Consider the following 22,605-nt stretch of genomic DNA (forward strand, 5'->3'; position numbering starts at 1 on the left):
GGAGTTTATAAATTTTCCCCCTTGTCTGCATGGGTTTCCTCTGGCTGCTCCGGTTTCCTCCTACCCTTCAAAAATATACAACAGGGATTGTAGGTTAATTGGTTTATTTGAGGGCACAGGCTCCTGGGCCGGAAGGGCCTGTTATCGTGCTGTATGTCAAAAATCAGCAAAAATAACAAAGTGTCTCTGAACTTGCATTTTGTCCACATGCAGCTTTATAATGGAATGAGCCACACTAGGAGATGGTCATAATAATAACAAAGGGCTTATTTTGTTCAGAGTTGACAGAAGAAATAACTATAGCTCAAGCATAATTACCCTTTAAATTCAGTGATCTAGAACATAGAACAGCACAGCACAGCACAGAACGAGGGTCTCAACCCACGATGTTGTGCCAACTGATTATACACCAACTCCACAATCGATCTAACCCTTTCCTCCCTCACAATCCATAATCCTTCATTTTCATACATGCAGGTGCCAATTAGTCTTGTTCCCCAAGTTCTTCACCTTCCAAGTTATGAATTGTTAGAGAATCTTGATCTCGTGCAAAAGAAAATTGTTAGCCATGAAAGAGGGGGAAAAAAAAAAATCACTCTATGAAATACTTCCTTACCTAATGCTGGCTCTGGGGCGATGCCAATGCTCTGCAGTAAAGCCTCAGTCTCTCTGCGTTTGCGGTCAAGATCAGAGTCCTCAGGGGGAGCCTCTTTCTTCTGTTGCAACTCAGCCTTAAAAGACAACAGAAATTCCATTAAATTTATCCTGGATAAAATATTTTGTTATCCAGTAATCTGAAAAAGAATCCACCTTCAACCATTAAAATTATACAAGGCCTAGAAAGCATGAACAAATACAATGGCACAACTACATCAGGATTAGTCAACTTTCCCATCAAAGCTCAATAAGCAAAACATTTGTCGTTCTGTAGCGTTCGAGCTATGCGGGCTTGGTGAAGAACAATACATACACCAAAGCCTTCAAGTCGAGACTGGTTTATTGCACTGGCCATTGTGTTTATATGGGCGCCAGGCACTGACATCAGGGCATCGCATCATTGGAGCGCCGGCCTGGGATTCTCCACAGTTCCCTATCTTCCCACTGCACAGGAGGTCATCTGGGAAGACAGCCAATATCACCCTCCCCCTGGTCTGCGTGGTCACAATGTTTGTCAGCCATATTGTGGGCAGGTCACATCTCCGTGCACAGGCTGCTGCACACCCCCTCCCCCCACACCAAAACCAGCGATTGGGCTGTTCTCCACTGACTTGGGATTTCTGCCCCAGCATTGCAGGGGCACAGTATTGCTGGATGCGCCAGGTTGTGTATGGTGCCAAAAACCTGGCGCCTTCATATGACCGGGATAATGGGGTGGAGTCTGCCAGTGGAGATATCACACAGTAGTGTCATGTTATCTGGGCCAATGGGGACGTATTCCATCTTGAGACTAGAGATAGCTGCCCTATATGCAGGGATCTGAGGTCCTGCTGCTGCTGCACTTTGGCAAGGGCCATGTAGTTGACCCCTGGGACAGGGTGTGTACCAATTCAATCACAGGGCGTGACAGCGTTGGCTATCACATTGCTTTTCCCAGCATAGTGCTGTATGTAAGTGGTAAATTTGGATATGGAGGACAAGTGTCTCTGCTGTCAGGTTGACAAGTCCGATATCTTATGGAAGGTGAAGGTCAATGACTTGTGATCGGTGAAGACCTTAAATCGTTGACCTTCCAAAAAGTTACGGAAACGTGTTACAGCCAAGTACAATGCCAATAGCTCTCAGTTGAAGGGGCTGTATTTGAGCCCGGGGTGGGGGGGTTGGAGAGTTGGCAGAGGTATGTGCCGAAAAAGGCCAGGGATTGCCACTTGCCTTCAATGAACAGTTCCAGTATGCCTCCTGCCGCTGTATTGGAGGTGTTGACTATCAGAGTGGTAGCTGTCTCTGGTCTGGGGTGTACCAGGAGAGTGGCATTGGCCAGTAGGTCTTTAGCATTCTGGAACTCCCTCAAAGACTCATCATCCCAGGTAATGTCCTTTAACTTGTCCTCCAGTGCAAAGAGAGGCCGCATGATGTGGGCCAGTGCCAGTAGGAATCTATGGTAAAAATTTATCATACTGGCAAATTCCTTTAGCCCTTTTACTGTACATGGCTTGGCAAAGTGCCAAACTGCCTCAACCTTTTCAGGGAGGGTTGTTCCCCCGTATTTATTCTGTGTCCCAGAAAATCAATAGTAATCAGGCCAAATTGGAATTTTGCAGGTTAATTGTCAAACCTAATTCACTCAACCGGGTGCACAGTTGTCTCAGGTGAGCAGAATGGTCTTTGCAACTGCAGCTGGCAAAGAGGATACCGTCCAAATAGATGAACACAAATGGGAGATCTCAGCCCACTGTGTCCATCAGCTGCTGGAAATTTTGTGCTGCGATTTTCAGACTGAAGGGCAAGCATACGAATTCGAACAGGCAGGGGGGAGGCAGTTATAACCGTGGTCTTGGTGACATCCTGGGGGTGAACTGGGATTTGGTGGTACCCCCACATGAGGTCCACCTTGGAAAAAACCTATGCCCCGTGCAAGTTGGCGGCAAAGTTTTGGATGTGGGGCACAGGATAACTGTCAGACATGGTGGCCTCACTGAGGCAGCAGTAGTCGCCACATGGCCTCCACCCTGCCCCCACTGATTCTGGCACCACATGGAGTGGGGAGGCCCAGAGACTTTCAGAGAGCCACACAATCCCGGAGAATTTTATGAGTTTGAACTTTTTTCTTTTTTTTTTCTTTTTTTTTTATACAAGGGGAGGGGAAGGGAATAAAAAGTTTAACTGATTGTTTTTCTAAGGGATGTTTTTGTTCTCTCGATGAATTATAAAGGAAACTTGGTATTAATGGAAATTCTGTATTTATGTATTATTAATTATGATTTTTTTGAATAACAGATATGTGGTTGATATATGATTTTAATATTTGAACTTAGTTTTAAAGTGGATTTCATTTGTTAAATACATGTATTATGTTTGATTTAAATATATGTTTAAGGGTATTATTTTAGTATTGATATTTTTGTTGTTAAGTTTTATCCTTTTTTTGTAAGTGGGGTTTTTTGTATTTTATTTACAATATTGTTAATTAATTCTTCACTCTTTATTTTGGGGAGGAGGGTTGGACTAATTTTAAATTAGATGATTAATGTGTTATAATTATTGGGGGGGTTAATTTGTGTAGTTTAATCATGTAGTATTCTAATTTTTATTATCTTATTTTTTATTTTTTCTTCAAATGTAATTTTTATTTTATTCATGTCACAAAATTTTAAATAAAGTTTTAAAAAAAAGAGAGCCACACAATCCCGAGCTCCTTGATTTTCATGAACAACTCCTTCAAGAGGCTGAGTTTTTCAGGAAAGAGCTGGCATGCCCTGGCATGGAGCAGGGGAAAACCCCCCTCCCCCCCCCAGTCAGAATGTGGTGCCTTACCCCATGCTTTGGCTTGGCCGCGGAGAACTGTGGCCCCGCTATTGTGGGGAACTCGTTATCTGAAAAGGTTACAGTCAAGGTGGGGGATGGGTAGTTTGGCTTCCCCCAGAAGTAGAGTTTGAAGAGTTCTGGCATGCACCATCCCTCGAGGTCTACGAGCAGGCAGTGGGCATGAAGGAAGACAGCCCCCAGGAGCAGTTGCACCACCTCCACAAGGGTGAAAGTTCATGTAAACCAGCTATTTCAAAACTGAAGGGGGATGGTGTGGGTACCATAAGTCCGGATGGAGGAGGTGCTAGGCCCTGCTTGTTGCTGCAGGTGCCGAGGCCTGCAGGAGTAGAACGCTCATCTCGGCGCCGGTGTCACTGACCAGCAATCGCCTGCCCGACAAGGAGACCCAGATGTAGAGGATACTCCGACGTGAGCCAACTGCTGCAGCCATCAATGACAGTTGGCCAGGGCATTCCCCGGAAACCTGGAGGGTGGGGGGCATTGACGGCCCTCCGCACCCCATTGCTAATGATAGTGGCAGAATGGTTCCATGGGGCTTCCTGATGTGGTCTATGACAGCGCTGGTATCCTTCTTCGCTCTTCAGAGCATGACCGACCTGGCTACAACCCTCTGGGGGGTCATTGAGGTCTTCGTCCGTGAGGAAGAGTCAGATATCCTCGGGCAGCTGCTCCAGAAAGAGCTGCTCGAAAAGGTGGCAAAACTCATGGCTCTTGGTCAAAGTGAGCATCTTGCTCATTAGGGCAGACAGGTGCCTGTCCCCCAATCCATTCATGGGCAGAAATCGGGAAGCGTGCTCACACCGGGAAAGCCCGAAAGTGCGAGTTAATAGATCTTTGAGGAATGTGTATTTACTTTGTTCCAGAGACTTCCATAGGAAGTCTATGACACTTGCTGCTGTGTCTTGATCAAGTGCGCTCATGACATAGAAGTAGCAAGTGATATGTCAAAGCGGGAACCATATGTGTGACTGCAACACCCAAAACATTGGGAGCCTGAGTGAGATTGCTGGCTCCGCCTGGTCCATCATCTTCAGTCCAACTGCTGGTTGGACTTGTCAGAGTCACCAACATAGCGTTTGAGCTACGTGGGCATGGAGAAGAGCTCCATGCACACCAAAGCCTTGAAGTCAAGATTGGTTTATTGCACTGGCCGCTGCGTTCATATGGGCCCCAGGCACTGACGTCGGGGCACCACGTCAGCTTGGGAGTGGCTGGCATTCCCGCCACAGTTCATCTTCTTCCCACTGTGCGGGAGGTCACTTGAGATGATGGCTGGTGTCACTCCCAGGACCACATGGTCACCGCTTTTGTCGGCCATTTTGTGGGCGAGTCAGTGTTTCCATGCACGGGGTGATACAGCTACAAAAAAAAATGTCTGGGAAGTTTAAAGAGGCAACGATATGACAACAATTCCTTTGTTAAATTCATGCTGCTAGCAGGAATAGGAGGAGCTCCTGCAAAATGAATGCAGGAAGCTAGGATGTTGGTTAAAAATTAGAACCTCCGAAGTGGTAATTTCTGGATTACAACCAATACCTGATGTCAGTGCAAGTTGGAAAAGGATACATGACCTTATGGCTATACAGTTGGTGCAAGAGTTTTTCCAGATTTAACAACAATTAGTATGTCTTCGGGGGCAAGGGTGACCTACATACAAATCATGGATTATATCTGAACCAGAAGGGGAGTTTTGATACATTCTCCCAGGAGGCTTTTAACTCATCAGGCAGGTGTTGTATATCCAAGATGGAGAGAGAGGAATTGAAAAGATTAACAAAGCAAAGGAAGTGTGATGAATCAGAACAGGATAGTAGAGAATAAGCATCTTGATAGCTCATGATAAACAGTCTATAGGATAACTCCGATATCTGAAATCAGAAATCCTCATTTATCCAAATCCGAAAAAAATCCTAATTTATCCAAAATTGGGTGTGTGTGTCCACCCCCCGCCCCCCAACCCGGAGCTGAAATGACCTCACAGGTTGAAAAAAAATTCACAACATGAAATTAGAATGACGATGTTCCTTGTTTCAAGTAACTCCCTCCCCTCTCTCTTCCATTTCTTTACCTTCCCCTATTGACTTTCCTCTCAAACTACATGCCACTGTCTTCACCCACAAGTGGTTAGAAGAATCCCTTGTACCGGCATCATCAAGGACAGTGGCCTCCCAGGCAGGAGCAGGACCTCTGGCTCAGTGGTATTCCCATCCCTCCCCTCCTAGGCACACTGGAGCTCTCAACGCCAAACTCCAAACCCTCCCCTTGGCCTAGGCACACCAGACTCCCCTGTGTGCATGTGTGGTAGACTCAGAGTCAGGAGCTATGGTGACCGTGGAGACAGGAGACCGTTGATTCGCCAGTGAGTGTTCCATCAGCCTGGGAAGCCTCCCCGGGGATCGGCAGCAGTGCTGGGGAACGTGTTAGGATCAGTGCCGGCATTAAGGCCAGCATTTTTTTTAAAGTGAGAATTAAACATTATTTTAATGCTTAAAAGCCTTCCCTTGCTTGATGTTGTTTAAACATTTTTACAAGTGATTTCCTTTTGCTACTGGGCTGTTTTTAAAAAGACCAGTTATCCGAAGAAACAGTTTATCCGACATAAGTCCTGACATTTGGATAATCGCAGTTGTACTGTTCTTAACTCAGTAAATGACACATTTATGACACAAGTAAAAACACCATGCTGTAGAAACTCAGCAGGTCAAATAGTGTTCTTTATATAGCAAAGGTAAAGATACATAACCAATGTTTTGGCTTGAGCCCTTCACTTCCAGCATTGTGTTTTTATTTCAACCACAGTGTCTGCAGACATTTGTGTTTTACTTCCTTTTACATTTATGTCACCGCTTGTGGAGGAAGGTTCTTCTATGATTGCCAATTCTTGTCATGTCTTCAGTTCCACCCCCCGCCCCCCCCCCCACCCCTCGGACACTCCACTGTCTGGCAAGGGCCACAGACAAATCTGAGTGGTTTTTCCCCCAACCAATTTCATCATCTGATATACAAAGCACCAAGTCAGTTTTCTTCTTCAAGTTATTTATATTGCAGTGACTGTAATTTAAATATTATATCCACAATTTACAAAAAAACACTCACGAGTTTTAACAGCAATAAAAGTGGTGTCTATCTTAGTTTTATTCTCTGTTCCAAACATTTTCAACGGTCTCCCTTTCTCCTCTATAGCATGCCCCTCGCACACACGCCACCCACCCGCCTAGCTATTGGCTCTCCCACTCGTGCGACATCGGAACTCCTCACTCTGACCCGCAAGTGTACATTACCAACAGTGGCCAGCTTGCACATGTGCATTATTTCCCACACACATCACTCCAACTAAATAAATCGTGGCGCCAAGCACTGGAAGGCACACAACGGCAACAGCACCCCGTTTCATTGACTGGATCTGCCCTGCTACTAAACAGTCTGGTGGGCAGACAGTCCAGTTTGGTATTGCCAGGCATATGTTAGAGGATCCAGCAGATGGGTTCAGTCGTTTCTTCCGGTGTTGGCAGTGCCAAAACAAATGGAACATTGATAATATGCTATATTTAAATGATTAATGGAAATAGAGTCAGCATTCCCATTCTGCAGGATCAGGATTTAGGATGACATTTCATGATCTTGTAGGGGCCGTCATACAAGGCTGGAGCGGCTGGTGAACTGCACCGTGACGCACAAACACGTGCAGCATTGCAAATCATTCGGTAAATAAACCGTGGTTGATGAACAGCGGTGAGGACTTGGTCTTAATATTCGCATATTCTCCCAAAGACAGTGAATGTAACTCAGTGGTTCATACAGTGGAGACCCAACATACGCCTCAACAAATTCACCAGGTAGAATTAGTGCGGTGCCATAGAGCAATTCTGCAGCCAAACATCCATGGGCAAACCATCAGAGACATCACCCCGTCTTTAATGCAGCCTTAACTGTTGATGGAAATGGTCCATGAGGACGATGGCTTGCGGATGTTAAGTTGTAGTATGAATGTGGGTGGTGCCCAATAGATCAGTGAGAGCTCGAAACAATGTCTACTCAAACTGAGCCCCTTGATCCATGGTAATAGTGTCTGAGACACCAAAAAAAAAACCCAACGATCAACGAAAGCCTGAGCAATACTCTCCACAGTGATGTTGGTAGTAGGGATTGCCTCCTACTATCTGACAGCTTGGTCTTCACACACAAGTAAAGAAGTGATTCCTCTCAACGGAGTGGACTGACCAAATCCAAGTGCACATGCTCGAAATGAGCATATGGAACAGAAAAATCTTCAAGCCTGGAATTAGTGTGTCTCCAGATTTGCGAACGCTGATATGGCAAGCAGATCCTTGCCCATGATCCAACATCCCATTTGATGTGAGGCCAAGTAAAGCAACCAGTACTCAACCTTATCAATGCTTTTATGCCTGGGTGGGACATGTTAGAAACTGATTACATGTTCCTGATATTGGGGGAGACTAGGACAAGAGGCCATAGTTTAAGAATACAGGGAAGGCCCTGTAGGACAGAGATGAGAATAGTTTTTTTTAAACCCATAGAGCTGTTGGTCTGTGGAATGCTTCGCCACAGAGGGTGGTAGAGGTGGGTTCTCTGGATAAATTCAAGAGGGAGTTAGATAAGGTTTTTGTGGACAGGGGAACTAAGGGTGACGGGGAGAAGGCAGGGACAGGGTATGGATAGTGGAAGATCACCCATGATCCAAATGAATGGCAGTGTTGGTTCGATGGGCTGAATAGCCTACTCCAGCACCCACTGTTTATTGTTATGAAGGACCATGAAAACCATCCGCTGCATTTCTGCGGGTACAAAAGGCCTTGGTTGACTTGTGGAAAAGTCACAAGCTAGTGTCTCACCCAAGTCATCAAGGCGCACATCTTTTAGGCGCAGATCTGCGTTAATCTGTTAGTACTGAAGGAAATTAGATAATTGTACTGCAACCAAATGATTTTTGTGAAATCAGTGACTGCCACTGTACTTAAGGCATCAACGTTTTGCCTGGACAAGGCATCAGCCACCAAATTTGTCTACCTTTCAATGTGTCATATGTCTGAAGAAAATTACATAATGAAATCCAAGTGTCATAACCCATGGGGTGAATAGTGGTATTTGCTGTATGCACAGTATATATAAACAGTCAGTATAATGGGTAAAAATTTGTCTTTGTCGCACCACGAGGTAGATGGCTAGGAGCTCGTGTCTGAAAGTTCTGTATTTTGACTTAGAAGCTGACAGTTTGGCTGAAAAGAAAACCAGCGACTCCAATGTGGCACTGATTTTTTTTTTGCTCTAATACAGCTCCCACAGCCCTCTCAGAGGCGAGAGATAGAATAACATTGGGCTTCTGAAGCACCAGCTTCACAGCTTCCACAAGGGCAATCTTCACCTCAATGAAGTACGGATGGCATCGTAACCTTACGCAATAGTCTTTTACAAGCTGACTTATCAGATCCTTTACATAGGTTGGCAGGGGCAAGAGGGACCCAGCTACTTTAAGGAAGAAATGATGGTAGAAATTAACCATTCCGAGAAAACGCCACAACTGGCCAAACATAACAATCTCAAATTTCCTATACCTTTGCTTCCTCTAACAAAACGCCATCTTTTGTAACCTTGTATCCTAAAATCGCAAGCTCAGTGGCCGCAAAAATACATTTAGTTGGATGAAAACAATACCAATTTCAAGTCTCTGGAATAGTGTTTGGGGGGGGGGGAAACAATGTGATATGGTAGAGAGAAAGGAGGAATGCTAAGGCTCTCGGAATATAGGAAGAAAAGAGAAAATTAAAAAGATTGTAAATTTACATTTAAACAATAGTTAAAACACTCTGCTGTAAATGATGACTAGAAGGAAGAACCCACCTAAAGGAGGGAACAAAGTCCAGCCATTTGTAACTGTCTGATGCGCTCCACCAAGTATGAAGGATGGCAGGCCAGATCGGATGGAGGCCTGATTAAAGGAAAAACCTGGGTGAGGAGAAATGACCCTAAACACTTCTTTCAGGAGTGGATCCCGAGGGTCCTGGGCCAAGAAAAAAAATTGGTCAAGATATCAAAATTGAGAGAGCACATAGATCTTTGGTACCCCACCCTGCTCTTGACCAGAGGCCTCACTCTGTTCTGATAAAGCTACAACACCACCCAGTGCTGCAGCACTGAGTGCCAGAGAAAGAGGAGGCCAAATTGAAGTGGAAGGGGGAAAAAACTACACTCTAAATTGGAAAATTATGGGAAGATATCAGGATCGAAGATAAATTGGAACAAGAGTGAAATAATGCCACTTATGGGAGAGGATTACAATTATTATCAAATAAATTGTCAATTTAAGTGGCCACTCAAAGAGATAAAATATTTAGGGATTAAAATAAATAATTTACAAGATTTGTATATATAAAGTGATGTCCCCCTGTGGAGGAAAATCAGAGGATTTAAGCAGATGGATGCTTCTGCCAAGTTCATTAGTTAGTAGAGTCAAATGTATTAAAATGAATGTGTTGCCAAGACTTCAGTACCTCGTCCAAATACTGCCCATATCATTGCCCCAAAGATTTTTTTCAGGACCTAAACAGATTAGAAAATTCCTCTGGAATAGTAAGGTGGCAGGAGTCTCCATCAATAAATTAACATGGGATTATGCCCTGGGAAAATTACAGCTCCCAGATTTTAAAAAAAATTATTGAGCAAATAGCTTTAAATCTTTAATTTCTATCCTTCTCCTCCCCCCACACCCCCACCCCTCAGAGCATCTTGTCTGTACCCTTCCCCTGGACCTAGAAAAGCTCTCTATTCTCTTTCTCTTAATTTTTCTCAGGGGAGGTGATGTACGGTTAATTATAATTAGACATGCAATAGCTATTAATGGATATATAATTACTATTTTTTTTTAACTTATTTTGTCTTTTGCACTGTTTGACTTGAAAATATATAAATAAATTTTAAAGTGTATAAAATGTTTTTTGTGTTCCTGTTCATTGGCACTGAATGTAATTAAACACAAAAATCGAAACCTGAGAGGACATGATCCATAAAATCCCTGAAACATTTAATCTGTGTTCCTTAAGCCCAATGGCATTTAGAGAAACTCATATTCAGAAAGGAGTAATCACCACTCTTGGCCATAACTAAAGGTTCCACCGGAACCTGATAGTAAGCACACACCATCTATTTTAGCGAATACTTGTTTACCATGCAGGTTGACCAAGAAATCTTGAAAATTTGGAATACTGTACCAATTATGGATGGTAGCATTATTCAGCACATGGTAATCACCACACAGTCACCAATCCTCCAGAGATTTCTTTGGGATTGTGGTGGTACACCACTGGCCTACTGCAGGGGGAAACCTCTGCACCTGCAGAAGAGCATGGGGACAACACCAGGTCGGCTGTCATTCAGCCAACCTGAATGGACCAAGCCCCACCCAGTCGGGTGTCAATCACCCTCCGCAATATAAGCCTGATCCGGCCCTTCAAAGTCACTCTCAGAGTTTACAGCAGCATATCTCACAGCTGGCTCGGTGGAAGTTTACGCCAAATAAAGCTTGTTGTACAGACTTTTGGTTTTGTGTGTTTGCTTCTGACCGACAGCGCACCACAGGGACCATATGCAGTGGTGATGCCTAAAAGTCTTTGGATCCACAATCAATTGCATAGGATCAAACTCTGCCCCCAGAGGCAATAGCAGCCTTCATGGAATCATATTGATCTTTTTATCTGGATTAATCAGAACATCTTCCACCAGGCAACAATGCTCTGAAACCAAATTTAGTCTTCTGGGTTGTAATATTAAACAAGGAGGAACGTGCCTTGAGGATGGAGAACCAAGTGTGAGCAATGTTCAGAAAAAGATGGGGAACTTCCAGTTTGACCTCCCCAACTGCTTCTGCTTTATCCTCATTGCTTTCCATTTCCATCAGATGTTTTAAACCAGCGGGGTCGCCACTTGTAGTGACTAATTTAAATATTATATTCACAATAACAGAAATGCTCACGAGTGTTTATCAATAAAATTGGTGTCTGCTTTCTTCTATTCTCCTCTCCATCCGTTTTCAATGGTCTCTCCTTCTCTTCCCCAGCACACCCCTCAAACCACTCTCTTGTCTACCTATTGGCTCTCCCATTCACATGTCATGGCAATTCCTTGCTCTGACCCACACATGCACATTACCAACGCCAGCCAGCTTGCGCATGCACATTACTTCCCACATGTGACATTCCAAATGAATAATTAACAGCGCCAGGCCCAGATAGGTACGCAGTTTGGCTTGGTTTTATTGAACTTTAGCAAGAACAGATCGGACAAGCAGAGTTTATTACCTGGAGTAGAGGAAAATCAGTAACCAGAGGACAGGTTCAAGGTAATGGGAGAGAGAGATTTAATGGGAACCCGAGGAGTAACTTTTCTTACACACGGGGTGGTGAGTGTATGGAATGAGTTGCCATAGGATGTAGTTGAGGCAGGTACTACTGTAATGTTTAATAAAGATTGGAGAGATACATGGAGAGGATAGATTAAGAGGGATATGGGCTAAATAAAGGTGAGCGGGACATGTGGATGGGTCATTTTGGGCAAGTTAGGCTGAAAGGCCTGCTTCTACCTATATGACAGTAGCTTTATAGCTAGAGAACAGATTGAAGGGAGAATCTGGATAAAGAGCAGGAATTGGCAGAAAAGCCTGTCACTCTTTCCCGAGAGTATTTTGGCAAGTTGGATTACTTGCTCCTTCTTGGTGTTCCTTCTACCTGCATACAAACAGAGCCTAAAAAAAAGTGGCACCAGAGATCAGGACGGCCAGAAGGTAGTTACAGGAGGCTAAAGAACAGCTACAGCATTACCTTAAGTCAGTAGATTGGACTGCATTCAAGAACTCAGGAGAGGATTTGAATGATTAAACCAGGGCTGCTTAAGACTTTAGCAAAACAGCTGTGGACAAGTGCATCCCCACCAAATCATTCAGGGTTTTTCCCAACTAGAAGCTCTGGAAGAACAATGAAACCCAGAACCTGCTGAGAACCAGATCAAAAACATTTAAGTCCAGAACACTACACAAGGAGCAAGTGTGGCCTACAGACAGTTATCTCCCAGGAAAGTGGAGATTCTGGACAAGAATGGAAACAATGAAGGATACCCAAAGCTGTGGCAGGGCCTAAGCGACATAACCTGCTACAAAACCAAATCTGGTGCAATAGGAGACAGCAAAGCTTCACTCTCAGATGAGCTCAATTTTGACAACCAGAACACAGAAAAATTACTGCACATCCCCACATCCTGATGATCCTCGAGTCACTAGACGAAGAGGACGTGCAGCTGCCTTCAGGAAAGTGATATGAAGGAAAGCATCCAGTTTGGATGGAATACCTGGCTGAGCACTAAAAAACCTTGCCCAACTGACCAGCATATTCACAGATATCTTCAACATCTCACTCTGTTTCGAACAAGCATCAACCACATCAGTACCCAAGAAGAGTGTGATAACCTGCATGAACAACTACTGACCAATGACACTCACATCCACAATTTATGAAGTATTTTGAGAAGCTGATGTCTGAGTAGCAACATGTCTGGGATCCATTCCAATTTGCCTATCACAGCAACAGGTCTGCTATCTCACTGGGTCTACACAAAAGCCAGGACCACAGACACAAAGATGCATCCATCAGAATGCTCTTTATTGATTACAGTTCAGCATTCAACACCATGATCCCCTCAAAACTAATTAACTATACCCCACTGTGTAATTGGATCCTGGATTTCCTCACCTCTAGCCCCCAATCTCTAAGGATTAGCAAGAACATCTCCACAATCTTAATCAGCACCAGAGCTCCACAGGGCTGCGTACTTAGCCCTCTGCTCTACACTTATGACTGTGTGCCTCAGTACAACTAGTCCTACAAACAAAGAGCTTCAAGCCACCCCTCAGATTCTCAAATGATGGTTCTATTCAATTCTAATAGATGCTGATAAAGATGGACATTTATATCAAAGACAAAAATCTTTAAATAGCCATTGCGAAGATCAGGATGAGGAAACCCAAGGGGGCACAAAATAATATCACAAGACTATTTATTCTTTTTCTAAATATCAAATTGCCGAGAGTTCTTTAGCTCCAAAAATAAAAATGTCAATGTCCATTGACCACAGCACAACCATGCCAAGCACCAGCAAAATTAAGTGTAGCTGTTAGCACATGTATTCTTTCACAATAAACAATGATTGCTACTCATCCAATCCTTCTCAATGAAGTCAAAGTCAGTGGTCAATAAACATGCACAAGTCTCAGTGTTTAGTAAATATTCCATATCCAACTGCAGCACTATAGATCCAGACAGGAAGCTACCACCTGTCATTTTTCCCATTTCCTTAAGAACTTTTCCATCTGAGAATCCATTCCACTTGCACACTTTGAACTTTCCAAAGCTGAAATTTTAATGAAACCATGTCAAGGTCAGAGAGCATCAGATACAAAACCTCAACTTTGCGCACATTCTTATTCAATTTAGACCCCCCCCCCCCCCCCAACAAGAGAGAGGTGAACAGCATGGTGCTGGATGAATATTTTAATGTGCCTTTTCCTCATTACATCATGGGCTAAAATAAAGAGTTTGATCACTCAACTCCTATTGGCAAGAAACCCAAAAATTAATTGACCAGTGTGCCAAGTCATTTTCAAATTGCAATTCCTGTAAACTTTAATTCAGTTAAATTTTCCATTATTTTTAAATTGCTTGAAGAATTCTACATCAATCATTATTCCCACACTGACTTACCTCTTTCTTTTTCCTTTCTTCCTCTTTTCGCTTTTTCTCTTCTCTGATCTGAGCAAGTCGTTGCTTTTTGCGTTCCAGTTCTGCTTTTAAATCACTTTTGTCTGACATTTTGATTAAATCTGAAAGATCTCAGGCAAAAAGTTGAAAATTAGATTTCATATGTGCAGTAAATTAAAATCCTATCATATTAAATCACCTTTATATTTTATTTTTGCAATTGTTATTTGATTATAACACTTCAGAAAGTTCTGGATTTCGCAAGAAGGAAACAACTTTGCTGAAACTGCATAATATGAACCCAAATGATGTTATAAATATAAATTCAATAATCTCACTCTAGGCATGAAGTCTACCCATTTGGCTGAACACTCCACATTAATGAACTCCTCAGAATTCAAAAAGGGGCAGAAAAATTGGATACAGACCAATCAAATTGCTGGGGGAGGGAGGGGGAAGAGAGAGAAAGAAAGAGAGCGCGCCAGAGAGCATGCCAAAGAGAGAAAAAGGAGCGGAGTTTAGTGCTTTAGCAGACCAACTAATTCATGATTAATTCACAAGAACAAATGAAAGTAAAGCAGGCACAAGTAGAGTGGCCAGTGTATAATCACCTGGTGTAGGAGTAGTGAATTAGAGCCTTTGGCTTTAGCTCAAGAGCTTCACTGAGCAGAAGCTGAGGACATGCTACAGGAAAGGTCATGCAAGATATTTTCATGGCCACTCAGTGGATAGTTGAGGTGGCAGCTAGATCATCTAATGCGTGATATGCTCCAATTGCAGGATGTGGAAAATCTGGGAGAGCACAAGTGACCCTGATGACTACACCTGCAAGAAGTGTATTCAGCTGCAGCTCCATACAGATAATGTTAGGGAACTACAGCTGAATGAACTCTGGATAATTTAGGAACCAGAAGCTTTAAAGAGAAAGTCACATCCAAGAGGCAGGTAACTGTAAGGAGAGGAAAGGGAAATAGACAGTCAGTGCAGAGCATCCCTGTGACCATTCCCCTCAACATTAAGTATAATGCTTTGAACACTTATTTGCAGCGATCTACCAGGGACAAATCATAGTGGTCAGGTCTCTGACACAGAATCTGGCCCTTCAGTTCAGAAGGGAAAGCAGGGGGGGGGAAGGGAGAAAAAATAAGAAGTGGAGAGCTATCACGATTAGACATTCCTTAGGGAAACAGACAGGAGGATCTGTGAACAAGGTAGAGACTCACGAATGGTACATTAGGTGCCAGGGACAGGGACATGTCAGATAGAGTCCACAGCATTCTCAAGTAGGAGGTTGCGCATAGATAGGAAAAGGAATAAGGTCTTGAAAAGGGAATATAGATAGTAAGGAAGGAAGCTAAAATCAGGACCTCAAGGCAAGTAATCTCTGGATTGCCAACTGTGCCATGGGCCAGTGAGGGCAGGTATAGAAGATATGGCAGATGAACATGTGGCTGAAGAGTTAGTTTAGGGGCAAGGGTCAAAATTTGTGGATTATTGGGATCTCTTCTGGGCAAAAAGGACAGGTTGCACCTGGACCTGACAGCAACTAGGATCCAGGTTTGCTAGAGCTGTTGGGGAGGTCTTACGCTGTTGGGCAAGGAGATGGGAACCAGAATAAGAAGGCAGTGAATAAGGCAAAAGATTCACAAGTAAATGCACTGTGTAGTGAGATTGTGAGGAGGGATAGGGAGTAAATAAGGCAAAAATGCAAGCGCAAAATTAAGGATTTAACTGTGAACTTTGGAAAGAAAATTGAATGAAGAGTGATGAATTCAGCACTGAAACCTTGTATTTGAATGCCCACAATATAAGAATTAAAGTTGATGATCCAGTAACACAGCTGGAAGTTGGTAAGTATGACATTGTGGCACTCTGAATCGTGGCTGAAAAAATACCTTAGCTGGGAACTAAATATCCATGAATATCGCAAGAACAGAAAGATAGGCAAAGATGGGTGGGGTGGTTCTGCTAGTTAAAAATGGAATGAAGTGTTTGGAGAGGAGACATTGGATCAGAAGATATAGAATCTCAATTGGTAAAATTAAGAAACTGCAAGGGTAAAAAGATCCTGATGGAAGTTGTTTTCAGGCCTCCAAATAGTAGCCAAGATGTGGCGAGCAAAGCTAGAGGGAGACGGAGAAGGCATGCAAAAAGGACAATGTTACAAAAGTCATAGGAGATTTCAATATCCAGCTTGATTGGGAAAACCACGTTGGTGCTGGATTCAAAGAGAATGAATTTATTAAAAGCCTTCAAGGCGGCTTCTTAGAACAGCTTGTAGCTGAGCTGACCAGGGAAATGGCAATTCTGGATTAGGTATTGTGTAATGAAGGGATTTGAAGGCCAGAGAATCCTTAGGAGGTATTGTTCATAATACAATAGAGCTCACTCTGCAGTTTGAGACAGAGAAACTAAACTCAGATGTGTCAGTATACCAAAGGAATAAAGGGGACTACAGTGATACAAGAGGGGTAATGGTCAAAGTCCATTGGAAAGGCACACTATCAGGGAGGATGGCATAGCAGCAATGGCTCAAGGTTCCTTTATAATAGTAATTCCTAATAATACATTCAAAATTTAAGGTACATGATATACTTTAACTAGAGATTCTGAGAGAAATAAGAAAGGTGCAGGACAGATATATTCCAAAAAATAAATATTTGAATGAAAAATAACAAGTGTCTGACAAGAGAAGCCAAAGTAAAAACAAAAAGGGAAGGGCATACTGCACAAGGGAGCAAAAATTAATGGGAAGCTTAAAAGCTTACAGAAATCAAACTGAGAAGGTCATTTGGAAGGAAAAGGTGAATTTTGAAAGGAGGCTGGCAAATAATATCAAAAAGGATATGTAGAGCACGTCGAAAGAATCAAAGGCTTGATGATCCAAACCAAGGCTTTTATCAACTAAAAGACTGGAGCGTATCACATATAAGTCGACCAGTCCAAAATGACCTGGTCTGGCTAGGAGCAACCCTTTAAGACCTGCCAGTAGGCGTGGCTATGCTCTCAGCCAATCACAATCATCCTACACTGCAATCTATACATATACACATTGGTGATAGAATCTGTACTATCACAGGATACCAAAAGCTTTTAAGTTATAAACTGTTTAAAAAGTAGTGAGAGTAGACACAAGACTGATAGAAAATGATACTGGAAAATTTGTAATGGGAGACAAGGAGAAGGCAGAGGAACTGAATGAATATTTTGGATCAGTTTTTACTGTGAAAGACATTAGTATACCTGGCTTTCAAGGGTATCAAGGAATAGAGGTGAGTGTAGTCACAATTACAAGAGAGAAGGTGCTTGGTAAGCTGAATGGTATGTTACGGAGTCCAGAGGACACAAATAACCAGAAGCAATGGATCTGCACAACACAGGGTTATTTGAACAAAAGTAGTTTTTTTTTAAAGTATATTTGAACAAGAAAACAAAATTAAACTTTAACTTATTACTTAACCTACCTAACTACTTAATCCCCCCTCTAATACTAAGCACAGGCGAGTATAATGTATATTTAAGATTAGAAAAGTTCTTTGGACCACAGTCCAATCTCACTGGTTCCAGGCAATTCTTGGACTGTGCACAGAAATTAACATTAACAAAGTTCACCAGTCTTTGGTGCTTAACAGGCAAATGGTTACCACTCAGGAGGGTTCTTGCTGATTTTCAGAGAGAGATTCCTTTGACAGGAAATCACAACTGATTCTTTCTCAATCAGTCTTGCTGACGAAACTTGCCTCCTTCAGGGTTCTCCAGATGATCCCCTTTCACACCACCAGTCTTCTCCTTTGACCAGGCAGCCTTACAAAGTTTGCCAGCTTGACCCTCTGGAACAGATTTCTGCCTCTCTCCTCTGTTTCACACCCTCCCTCTCTGAGAGCAAACTCTTCTCCCCTGCCTGCGAAGATCACATGCTCTCACAGGCAAGCTGCTGTTGATACTTTGTTGCCTCCTGCAAAAAGCATTCTGCAAAAGTCCTGCTAATATTCTGTGTTTTAAAATGTACGTGTCCAAGCTGCTTTAACAATTCCTCCCAAATCACCTCTAAATACTCTGTCACAGGTGTAACAGTAGACATCTCCTGGACTAGATGGAATGCACTCAGGTTCAGAGAGAGATAGCTATTGAAATTGTGGAAGTGTTAGTAATGTTCTTCCGAGAATCAATACATTCTGACTTGGTTCCGTGGAGAGGAAAATTGCTAAGTTCACTCTACTATTTAAAAAGGGAGGAAGGCGACAGAAAGGAAATTATAGAATTGTTAGCAAACCGCCTAACATAAGCAATCTGTTGGAGTTCAGTGTCATGGATGAGGTTACTAAGTATCTGGAGGTGCATGACAAGATTTGGTTTCCACAAGGGAAAAATCTTCCTCATTAGAAGATCATAGTCGGCAGGAATCAGAAACAATGCCTCCTCAATGTCAATCAACACAGGCACACCTCAAAGATGAATGCTTCGTCCACTGCTCTACTCCCATGACTGTGTGACTAGGCACAATTAAAATGTTATCTACAAATTTGTCGATGACACCATGGTCATCTATACGGAAGCTAACAGGAGAGAGATAGATCAGCTTGAAGTGTAGTCACATTTAAGGGATAACAATGAAACCTCATGACTAAGAACTTTTGGAATATTGAAAAACAAGATGCAAGATGATCAGCAGATGCTCTGAGGTCATGCCAGCATCATGGGTGAAGGTTAGAATTTAAGGACAAAAATTCTCCTATTATGTAAAAATCTATCCAACCTTGTCTTAAAATATATTTACTGTGGTAGCCTCCACTGCTTCAACAGGCAGCAAATTCCACAGATTCACCACCTCTGGTTAAAGAAGTTCCTCCTCATCTCCATCCTAAATCTACTACAGGTAGTCCCTGACTTATGACCATAATTGAGACCAACTAATTGGTCGTAACTCAGGGACCTCTGGCTGCTGCCAGGAGCGGGGACCACTGTATACAGTACTTTTAATACAAAAGTATGTATTCTACAGTAGTTTTAATAAAGATTTTGTCTTTAAATGTGGTCATATGTGCAGGAGGATGCAACTTGTGGAGGTCAGAAATTGAGCACTACCTGTACCCTGAACCTTGAGGCTATGTTCCCTAGTCTGGTTTCCCCTGGCAATGGAAACAATTTACCTACCTTTCATAACTGTATATATTTCTACAAGATCCTCTCTTATTCTTCAAAATTCCTGAAAGTAAAGTCCCAGAGAACTCAATCTCTCCTCACAGGCTAATCCCCTCATCTCTGGAATCCACCCGTCTGTACCACCTCCAAAGCCAGTACATTCTTCCTCAAGTAAGGAGATCAGAACTGCACGCAGTGCGCCAGATACGGCCTCACCAGTACTTTGTACAGTTGCAGCATAACCTCCTAGCTCTTAAATTCAATCCTTCTAGCAAAGAAGGCCAACGTTCCATTGGCCTTTTTGATAGCCTGCTGCATCTGCAAACTTACCATGCACAAGCATTCCCTTCTGCACAGCAACATGCTGCAGTCATTTGTCATTTGAACAAGGCCCTGACTTTCCATTTTTCTTTCCAAAGTGGATAACCTCACACATACCAATGTTCAACCTCGCATTAACCAACATAATGATTGTGGCCAAGTTTCCAGATGGCGCAAAGACAGGTGAAGGGACAGGTAGCGATGAGAAAACAGAGGCTACAGAGAGAATTGGATTAGGAGGTTGGGCAAAGAAGTGGTAAATGAAATACAATTTTGGAAAGTGTACAGTCATGCACTTTAGAAGGAATAAAAGAGCAGACTATTATTTGGATGGGGAGAAAATTCAAAATTTGGATATGCAAAAGGACTTGAGCGTCCTCGTGCAGGATACCCTAATGGTTAACCTCCAGATTGAGTCAGTAGTGTAGAAAGTGAATGCAAATTTAGCATTCGTATCCAAAAAAATAGTATACAAGAGCAGGGACATGATATTGAGGCTTTAGAAGACATTGGTGAGACCTCACTTGGAGTAAATGGTATAGTTTTGGGATCCTTCTTTAAGAAAGGATGTGACAGCATTGGTTAAGAGAAGATTCACAAAAATGATTCCTGAAATGAAAGGATGAGCATATGAGGAATGTTTGACAGCTCTTGGACTGTACCCCTTGGAATTCAGAAGAACGTGGCAGGATCTCAGAAGTATTTCAAATGGGAAAATTGTTTCCTCATGGTGGGTGAGACTACAACAAGAGGTCACAACTTCAGAATTGAGGGGCACCCATTTAAAACAGATAGGGAGGAATTTCTTCAGTGGTGAATCTCTGGAATTTGTTACAACAGTCATTGATGCATTTAAGGCAGAGAATGATAGGTATACATATAGACAGGGTATCAGAGGTTATGGTGATGTCAGGGAAGTGGGGCTGAGTGAGAGAATGAATCAGCTCAATATGGAATGGTGAAGTAGACTTGATGGGCTGAATGGCCTACTTCTGCTCCTATTTCTCATGGAGAAAAGTAAAAATCACTGCAGCATCTGGGTTTCTCAATGGACTGATTAAATTATAAATTTCTCCTCGAGCCAAGAATTTAAATTGTAGATCACAAAAGCAGAAAAATTGGAGTTATATAGCAGGGAAGTACGCCCTTCCAGCCACATGTCTATGCCAGCCATCAATCACCTATCCATGCTAATCCCATTTTTCAGCATACGTTATAGTTTTAGATGCTTCAAATGCTCACTTAGATAGTAGATGTTATCATGCGTACCTCCACTGCTCTCTCAAGAATATGTCCCAGATTTCAACCAGCCCCAGGTAGAAAAAGATTCTTGTTCAAGTCTCCTTTAGATATTTTATTTATTAAATTAGGTGCTCAACAACTAAAACGAGTTTTAAAAAAACTTTTTGGGGTTCTTTTTTTCCAATATTTATAATTCAATTATTTTTGCTCTTCATTAAAAATCTTTCATTTTTTTTCTTCCAAAATACTATTAGTATTGATATTAGTAGTTTACGCCTGGCTGTGATTGTTTTCTTTCTTTGGCTTGGCTTCGCGGACGAATATTTATGGAGGGGTAATGTCCACGTCAGCTGCAGGCTCGTTTGTGACTGACAAGTCCGATGCGAGGACAGGCAGACACGGTTGCAAGGGAAAATTGGTTGGTTGGGGTTGGGTTTTTCCTCCTTCGTCTTTTGACACTGAGGTGGGCTGTGATTGTAATCACTCAGATAATAGGTTGGGGTTAGAAATTACATTTTAAAAAATTGACAACATGGATCATGTGATATAAAGTTCAGGGAAAAGTACATTAAAATTACCAATAGTAAACAAGATACATATAGAAACATAGAAGATAGGAGCAGAAGTAGGTCATTCGACCCTTCGAGCCTGCTCCGCCATTCAACGAGATCATGGCTGATCTTAAAGTTCAGTACCCCGTCCCCGCCTTCTCTCCGTAACCTTTAATACCCTTATACTGAAGAAATAGATCTAGTTCCCTCTTAAATATATTTAATGAACCTGCCTCTACTGCCCTCTGTGGCAATGAATTCCACAGATTCACCACCCTCTGGGTATAGAAATTCCTCCTCATCTCGGTCCTAAATGGTTTGCCTATTATACTCAAACCATGGCCCCGGGTTCTGGATTTTCCCATCATTGGAAACAACCCATCTGCATCCATTCTGTCCAGTCCTGCCAGAATTTTATATATCTCTATGAGATCCCCTCTCAATCTTCTAAACTCCAGCGAGTACAATCCCAATTTGCGCAATCTTTCCTCATAAGTCATTCCTGCCATTCCAGGTATCAGCCTGGTGAATCGCCTCTGCACTCCCTCCATTGCAAGAACATCCTTCCTTAGATAAGGTGACCAAAACTGCACACAATACTCCAGGTGTGGTCTCACCAAGGCCCTGTACAGCTGCAGTAAGGTATCCTTGTTCCTATACTCAAACCCTCTTGATATGAAGGCCAACATACCATTTGCCTTTTTAACCGCCTGCTGTACCTGCATGCTCGCCTTCAGAGACTGATGTACAAGTATCCCTAGGTCTCTCTGCACTTCCCCATCTCTTAATCTATTGCCATTCAAATAGTAATCTGCCCTCCGGTTTGTATTACCAAAGTGGATAACCTTACATTTATCCTCATTGTAGTGCATTTGCCATGTATCTGCCCAGTCCCTCAATTTATCCAAATCACACTGGAGCTTCCTGACCCCCTCTTCCGTGCACACAACCCCTCTTAGCTTAGTGTCATCTGTAAATTTGGAGATATTACATCCAATCCCCTCATCCAGATCATTAATGTAAATTGTGAACAGCTGGGGTCCCAGTACAGATCCCTGTGGCACCCCACTGGTCACCACCTGCCACTCAGAAAACGAGCCATTTAT

General features: G+C 42.8%; 1 protein-coding gene across 4 annotated transcripts in view; it reads right to left on the minus strand.

The window, feature by feature from the left end:
• LOC138751430 (cytoplasmic dynein 1 intermediate chain 1) overlaps positions 1-22,605 on the minus strand; it is a 245,354-nt gene that overhangs the window by 191,174 nt on the left and 31,575 nt on the right. For 3 of the 4 annotated variants that reach the window (XM_069913678.1, XM_069913677.1, XM_069913679.1), the window contains exons 2-3: positions 14,247-14,365; positions 617-731 (exon numbers count right to left, since the gene is read on the minus strand). In XM_069913678.1, coding sequence (XP_069769779.1) covers positions 617-731; positions 14,247-14,354 — 223 coding nt within the window. In that variant the 5' untranslated portion in view covers positions 14,355-14,365. Of the gene's footprint in view, positions 1-616; positions 732-14,246; positions 14,366-17,887; positions 17,934-22,605 lie in introns of those variants that run through there. The other variant, XM_069913680.1, reaches the window with a different exon arrangement.

This window comes from Narcine bancroftii, chromosome 1 (genome assembly GCF_036971445.1).
Source record: "Narcine bancroftii isolate sNarBan1 chromosome 1, sNarBan1.hap1, whole genome shotgun sequence".
Classification (NCBI taxonomy): domain Eukaryota; kingdom Metazoa; phylum Chordata; class Chondrichthyes; order Torpediniformes; family Narcinidae; genus Narcine; species Narcine bancroftii.